Below are 7,983 nucleotides of genomic sequence, written 5' to 3' on the forward strand. Positions count from 1 at the left end.
AGCTGGGGGGTCAAAGGTTAGTTCAAGCGAGGGCCACATAGTGAACATTTTGAACATGCAAACGCCACACAGAGATGGCCGAGGGTCGAACTCAGGTCTCCTAGCTGTGTGGCTTGCACGCTAACCATGAGATAACCGTCCAGCCCTGCTCTTGTTTTAATTTGACAAATACTGCAACTTTCTTTTTTCTGTTTTCTCTGGAAATGTTCTTTTTTGCCATATTATGACTTCATTCACATAACTATTTTTCCCAAAATAATAATATTATAATATTATAATATTATAATAATAAATATCTCATAATATATTGACTTTATTCTTGTAAAAATACTGCTGTTCTTTAAAAAAAATCATGATTTTGACTTTATGATGTAATATTTTGGCTTTTATTCCCGTATAGCTTTTTCCGCAACCTAATTTTCCAAAGGTTACAACTATATTTTGTTTTGTTTCTCGTATTATGACTTTACAAAAATAACATTAATAACTTCATGCGACTAAAATGACGTTACTTTTTCATCACAATAATAAACAGCAGTTGTCCACTAATGGCCACCAGGCCGCACTTTCAACATCCCTGTCGTAACGAGACGTTACTTTTGCAAAACGATAAACATAATCAAACACAAATATTTTTTGATGCAGCTCCAACAATAACGTTTGTTGACATAATGTTGTGTACTTCCCATTTTTGTGTCCCGTGTATGTACACACATCCGGTGGCAGGCGTCTTGCAGGAAGCTTTCCTATGCAGCTCGGCCACTTGACTAAATGGCGCTCTTGATGAGATTAGCACCCGGCGGACGAGCACGCTTGTTTTGCCAAACGGCCCTGGAGTGTCGACGCGGGGTTGCCATTTGAGTAATTACCCCCCCAACCCCCCCCTAGTGAAGCCCACTTTTCTGTGTGGCTGCACTTGAAACACTAAAAGTAACACTTTGGGATGCGGTAGGGTGGCGCTCCCAAATAAAAGCAGCCTGCCCGCATTCTTTTTCCGTGGCCTTTGGGATGGGATTCCTTCCTCAAGAGGCAGCAGGGTGCCGGCAAGTGGGCTAGAGAGGTGGTGCTTAGTGGGGGGGAGGGAGGGAGGGAGGGAGGTGTACTTTTTGGGGAATTCTGTCCATCATCCACAATGGTTGTGTGAGACATCAACACACACAGGCCACTAAGAATGCGTGCCATGGGACACACCTATTCCCAGTATAAAACTCTCTGATAAACAACACCGCATTTACATCATGTAACCTGGATTTTAACCCAGCTACAGCAACATTATTATTATTATTATTATTATTATTATTATTATTATTATTATTATTATTATTATTATTATTATTATTATTATTATTATTATTATTATTATTATTATTATTATTATTATTATTATTATCATCAGCATTATTATCATTATTATTATTATCATCATCATCATATATTATCATTATTATTATTATTATTATCATCAGCATTATTATCATTATTATTATTATCATCATCATCATCATCATCATTATTATTATTATTATATCATTATTATTATTATTGTTATTATTATTATTATTATTATCACCATCATCATATATTATTATTATTATTATTATTATTATTATTATCATCAGCATTATTATCATTATTATTATTATCATCATCATCATCATCATTATTATTATTATTATTATTATTATTATTATTATTATTATTATATCATTATTATTATCATTATTATTATTATTATTATTATTATTATTATTATTATTATTATTATTATTATTATTATTATTATTATTATCATATATTATCATTATTATTATTATTATTATCAGCATTATTATTATTATTATTATTATTATTATTATCATCAGCATTATTATCATTATTATTATTATTATCATCATCATCATCATCATCATTATTGTTATTATTATTATTATTATTATATCATTATTATTATTATTATCATTATTATTATTGTTATTATTATTATTATCATCATATATTATCATTATTATTATTATTATTATCATCAGCATTATTATCATTATTATTATCATCATCATCATCATCATTATTATTATTATTATTATTATTATTATATCATTATTATTTTTATCATCATCATTATTATCATCATTATTATTATTATTATTATTATTATCATCATCATCATCATCATACCACTAGGTGGCGGTAATGAAATAAAACATTGAGACATTAGCTTACATTGGCATGTCCTCCCACTCTGTGTGGAAGTGGTAAGTTGAGAAGTAATAAATCTGAGGCTAACTGTTAGCTCGCTAGCTAGAAGCTATCTGGTGTGTTGTCAACAATGAGTAACAGTAGGTGTGTTATTTCATGTCTACGGGTCTCTAACCGTGTTAAAAACCTTTTAAAAAGTCATCAACAGGTTTTCAAACTACCAACATATTCCATTTATTAACATTGACTCCAATATAGCAGAAATCCATTGAACAGGTCGTGTTCATTTAACAGGATAGCGTACTTTAAGTGTTACTGTGTCTATGATGGCCATGTGACCAAAGATGGCGTTTGACGTCCGCTGGTTCCTTTTTACCGACGGCCAAAGTAGCGAAGGTTGAGCTGCCGTGCTTCTGATGGTGCTTCTCCACCATCAGAAGCACCTGAATCCACAAAAGCTCCAACTTTTCAAGGCATGACAAAACAGGAAGCGGACCCAGCAAGAGCCCCCGCCCCCAACCCCACCCCCACCGGTACACCCGCTGTATGCTTTGTGATGACTTAGCTGATTAGAAGCACCCGGAGCTACTGTGGTCTTTGGGATCCAGGAGGCCTGATGGGTATCTTCAGGAAATGGTGGATCAGACCTCCACATATTGCTTTTTAATGAACACGGACCATCTAATGGGCTCACGTGTGTCGGGCGTGTTGGGTGGCGGTATCGCACGGACCCATCTCGATCTTTTGGGGTGGGTGGGGGTGAAGATGTCACATGGTGCTAACATGGCTAACATGGTCGTGTCATGAAGAAAACAAAGACGAAGAAAAAAGTCAAGTCCAAGAACTCAAACATTCATCTTCTTCCGCATCCAGCTGGAGACGGATACAGAGTCAAGGTCACTCAAGGTCACACCAACCTCCTGTCCATCTCACCTTCCATCCTTCCCTCGCTCTTCAACAAGACACCAAGGTACTTGAACATCTCCACCTGGGGCAGGATGGCTTCATGGGCTGAGGTGGCTTGGGCATCTCGTCCGGATGCCTCCCTGGTGAGATGTTCTGGGCATGCCCAGTCGGGAGAAGGCGGGCCTTGGACATGCTGGAGGGATGATGTCTCCCAGCTGGCCTGGGAATACCTTGGTGTCCTCCTGGTGGAACTGGAAGCCTGGACTTCCCTACTGAGACTGCCGCCATGACGTGAACCTCGTAAAGAAAATGTCATGGAAAGGAATGGAATTGCACAGATTTGAAAGTTTTCCGATGTCAATCAGGAAACATGGAAAAAAGATGGCGTATTACGCCATGGGAAGCTGCAGCGTACGCTGACGTAAGACGGCATGTGGAAGCCTGCAGCTTTCATCCTGCTTGTGTGTTTTCCAGGCATGTCGGACAAGCACAACTGGGATCCGGAATCCTGCTTTGCTTCCGTCCCGTCCGCCAGGGCGCGCTTGTTTTGCCTCACCTGTTTGCCCTGAAAGCGATATCGGCGTCCGTCGGCCTCTCGGCTGTGAAAGCGGCTCGTCTTGTGCGGTTTCCAAGCCACGGCGAGCAGGCGTCCGCGTTGACGGACGTATGAGCGGCGGAGCGGCGTTCCAACCCAAACAGCACTTGGCTTTGTGTGATGATTGTGCATACTTGGAATCATTCCCGCTGAAGCAAAGCCGAGGGTGACGGGGGTTGCTGCTGTCAGAGTCGGGGAAAGTTTGATGTGTGGGGAGTAGCGGCTTTTTGGAGCTCCCGGACCCCCCCCCCCCCCCCCCCCCCCCTCCCACCCCCATCCCCCACCCTTCCCATTCCCAATAATGAACTCCCTGAAGGCGACGTGAGCAGAGATGCGGCGGCAGACAAGGCCTCGGGCGGGACGGGGCGGATATTACCTTACCTCTGGAGACGGATACGCCGCTAATGACAAATGGGTGGTGGAAGTGGCGGGAAAAGATCCTTTAAGACCACAACGCTCCCGCTTGCTGGACCCGCTACAAGGCCGCCCTTGATCCCGACTAAAGCACTTCTAGGACTGGAGGATTTGGAGCCATTTTTGAGGGGGACAAAGTTAGGTCTTTGGAGCAGCTAGGCTGGGAACCCCATGAAGTATTTTGGCCCCTGCCTGCTCAGGAGGATGATTGGCAGCTGGAGAACATTCTATGATTATCTTGATTGACATGATTGGCCAGCTCGGCTCAAGGAACCGTGAACCCGTCACATTGCATCATCCCTTCAACGTGTGTGGTGCCCACATAAAGTCTGCACGGGTCTCCCATCCCGAAACGCTCCCGCATTGGAAAACCAGGGTCGGGGTCCCAAAGTCAACTTACCCGTAGCTTGCAAACACCAAGCTAGCATAGGTTGAAACGCCGTTACTACCCGTTGGCCTTACGTCACAAGGTATCAGGTATAGTCCTGGTATCAGTTAGGCATCAGTTAAACTAGTCCGAGGTTGGTGGACGTAAACACGTCCCAGCGTACCGTGATGCCAGGCATATTAGCCATATTCCATACGTGGTATTACCCAACAAGGCATGACTTCCCGAGGCCATCCTTCCTTGTCAGTCGCACCGTGAACCCGCCGTCTTCCAAGCGTAGCCAGATGCTAACATCTCGTTGCCTTCCTTGGCTCACAGGATTCACAGCAGGGATCCGGGCTGGTCGGGTGGAGAGTCTGGAACCAAGATCTTTTGGTCATGTCAGCTCTTTTACTTCCCCCACCTCCCTGTGTAGGCTCCTGCATGGCAGTTTGATGAAGTTACCTTCTTGGGCTTTGGTTCCCGTTTTTGACACCCTTATTTTGTATGGAACTTCCTGCTTTGCCCCGTCTTCCTTCGTTGCCCCAATCATCATCATCATCACCATCACCTGGCCCCAATTGCTGGTTGGATTGAGTTCAGGTGTTTACCCCCCCCACCCCCCCACCCCCCCAAGTGGGAGGAGTGTTATTTTTGCAAAGGGAAACAAAACGGCTGTAAATTAGCAGCAAGTAAATCTCTGCTGTACTGCAGTGATGAAAAAATGTCCCCCCCAGCAGCGGGGGGGCCGCCACCTCTGCTGCCACACTTTGACACAACTCATTTAGAAGTCCCCCCCCCTCGCCAGAACATCATCATAATGGCGGCGCATCCATCAAACACGGCCCACCAATAAAGCTTATCTGGGGCCGACACGGGGCGTCCGACAAAGTGGCCCCGCCCAAGTGGCCCCGCCCAAGTCCAGCAGCCTTGGCATCAGCCGCCGCTTAGCAGCATAGAAATATTGGCTGGGGGGGCGGACGACGTTTTAATAAGGCCAAGCTGACAGCTCAGACACAAACACCTGCTTGTTCGGCATACGCCGGGATCAGGAATGCTGATTGGGAATATTTCAACCCTTCAGCCGTCACCACGCACGGCTACAAATTGTCCGACAGTGTGTGTGCGCCCCCACGCCCCCACGCCCCCTCGCCCCCTCGCCCCCTCGCCCCCTCGCCCCCTCGCCCCCTCGTCCGTGTTGCTCTCATTTTTTCCAGGCTCTAACCGACCCCTCATCTCCACTTTCCAGCATATTTAGACGGGACCCTCTGGTTGGCGTACGCCCCCGGCCTTCTTTTCACTGACCGCCGCCCCTCAAAGTCCTCATTGTATCCGCGTGGCCGCCGCCTGATGTCATGCCCCCGGGACACCTGGGGAATCCTGGGGGTTCTGTCTGGAACGGGGGTGATTAATGGCGGGTGGTTTCGGAGGAGACGAGGTTTGACAGGTGTGTTGTTAGCTAGCGCTAAAGATTGACTTGACGTACGTACGTGGGGGTGATTGCGTCACAGCCAACAATGTTTATTAGGTAGCCAAATTAGCTAAATATTTGCACATTTTTACGTCTCACATTAATTCTCATTTAGTTAACTGAGAAGAAAATAAATGATATTGTAATAAATTGTATGGTAAAACAATCATTTTAACTTTACATACATTATGATTATGGAAAATTGAATTCATAGTCGGCTAGTCACCATTTCCGACATTTTTTGTGTGCTAAACACAGGCCCCCGTTTTTAAAAAATGATTTCCAAATTTTATAATATCTCAACATGGACCAAAAATTGTCTCTCTTTCTTCCATTTTAATGAAGTTATGACATTTTTTCATAAATATTCACCAACTATTACACAACAAATAAATCTAGGGTAGGGGACCTACCAACATGTACTCATTTTTTGTATTCATCACTAATTTTGACTCTTGAACACGCTTGTAAATAAACTTATACATTGGATTCATTGTTGACCGTTATGCAGGTTGCCGTTTCCGTACAATTATTCCCAAATTGTCGGTACAAGTAACAGCAGTTTTTACCCTTTTTACGATTGAATATGCTTATAAAATAATTTCTCCCAAGTATGTTCCAGGTTCCATTTGCGGCCTTATGGCTGTTTTTTTTATTTGTAATGATTATTTCCAAATTGTGCGTTACTTGTAACAGTACGTGATAGCTTCACGTGGGCCAAAAGTGGTCTCTCTTTCTTTAGTTTTGATAAAGTTATGCCATTTTCAAAAAATCTTTTACACGACAAATACATATATGGTAGCATTTTTTGTACCTTTTGACCCTTGAATGCACTTTTTTCGCATTTGGTACTTTCCAGGTACGCCATTTGTTGCATGTCACTTTCAAGTTCAGTCTCTGAAACCCGGCTAACGCTCCACTAGCTGTACATACAATATTTATATGTTAACATCAAATGATATCCATGAGGGGGATTCATAGTCAGCCGTTCATCATTTCCGACATTTTTTGTGCACTGAACACAGGTCAGAGTTTTTGTACGATCATTTCCAAATCTTGCATAATTGTAACAGTCCCTGAGATCTGGACATGGGCCAAAAATGGTTTCTTTATCTTCAATTTTAATGAAGTTATGCCATTTTTTTCTTGGAAGATTCGACAAGTTTGTGCGCTAAAAATATGTATATATAGCTTAAACAACTTGGAGCTATTCAGTGGGGTCTGCCGTCGTTTGTGGCTCTCCTCGTGCCCCCCCCCCAGCCCAAAGTAGTGTTCCCTTATAAAAACCAAAACATTTGCTGGTGTAATCCAAACTCCGACGTTGTTGGTTCACGTCCACTTTGTCAATCAAACGTTATGTTAGTTGTCATTGCATCACTTTGGAGCTTTGACGGCTCCAAGCAGGCTGAAAAAACAATACCCCCCCCCTCCCAATTCTTGGAAAGAATGGCCCTCTATGTCCCGGCTTTAGTCTTTATTTGCCCCCCCCCCATCAGATGCTGTCATGGAGGACATTAAATTCATCACGTTTAGAGCCGAGAATCGGAGTTTGACGCTCGGCCGACAGAACAAAGCTTGGAAGGGAACAAGTAGAATGTTGGGGGGGGGGGGAAGGGGGGGGGGGGTGACCCACCGACCCGCCCTGATGTGGAACGGTGCTGATTGTCGCTGTGGTTTGGGTCCCGGTGGCATTAGCGAGATCAGTGCTTGGACATGCTTCATTAGGGGGCCGCATGTTTGTAGATCCTAACCCCACCCCCAGTTCACCCCCCCCCCCCCATTCCAGCACCCCCACCCGTGTTATGACTGCGAATGAGCTCCGAGTCAACATGGCAAGTATTTACAAGTATTTACAAGTATTTACAAGTATTTACAAGTATTTACAAGTATTTACGTTGACCACTGGTAAACAAATGCTTGCTAAAGTCAACAAATACATACTTTATCCAGCGTGTACAAAAGAGCTAAATATTTAAATTCAATTGCTGCAAAATTCAATTTCAGATTCAATTGGATGAATAAAGTATTGAATGT

General features: G+C 43.4%; 1 protein-coding gene across 1 annotated transcript; it reads right to left on the reverse strand.

The window, feature by feature from the left end:
* Positions 1-2,765: 2,765 nt before the first annotated feature.
* LOC131132407 (uncharacterized) lies at positions 2,766-3,974 on the reverse strand. The gene is made up of 4 exons (XM_058078005.1): positions 3,659-3,974; positions 3,130-3,399; positions 2,891-2,983; positions 2,766-2,809 (listed from the first exon to the last, which is right to left on the reverse strand). The coding sequence occupies exons 1-4, from the start codon at positions 3,972-3,974 to the stop codon at positions 2,766-2,768; spliced, it is 723 nt and encodes a 240-aa protein (XP_057933988.1).
* Positions 3,975-7,983: the final 4,009 nt, after the last annotated feature.

Source organism: Doryrhamphus excisus, chromosome 7 (assembly GCF_030265055.1).
Source record: "Doryrhamphus excisus isolate RoL2022-K1 chromosome 7, RoL_Dexc_1.0, whole genome shotgun sequence".
NCBI classification, from domain to species: domain Eukaryota; kingdom Metazoa; phylum Chordata; class Actinopteri; order Syngnathiformes; family Syngnathidae; genus Doryrhamphus; species Doryrhamphus excisus.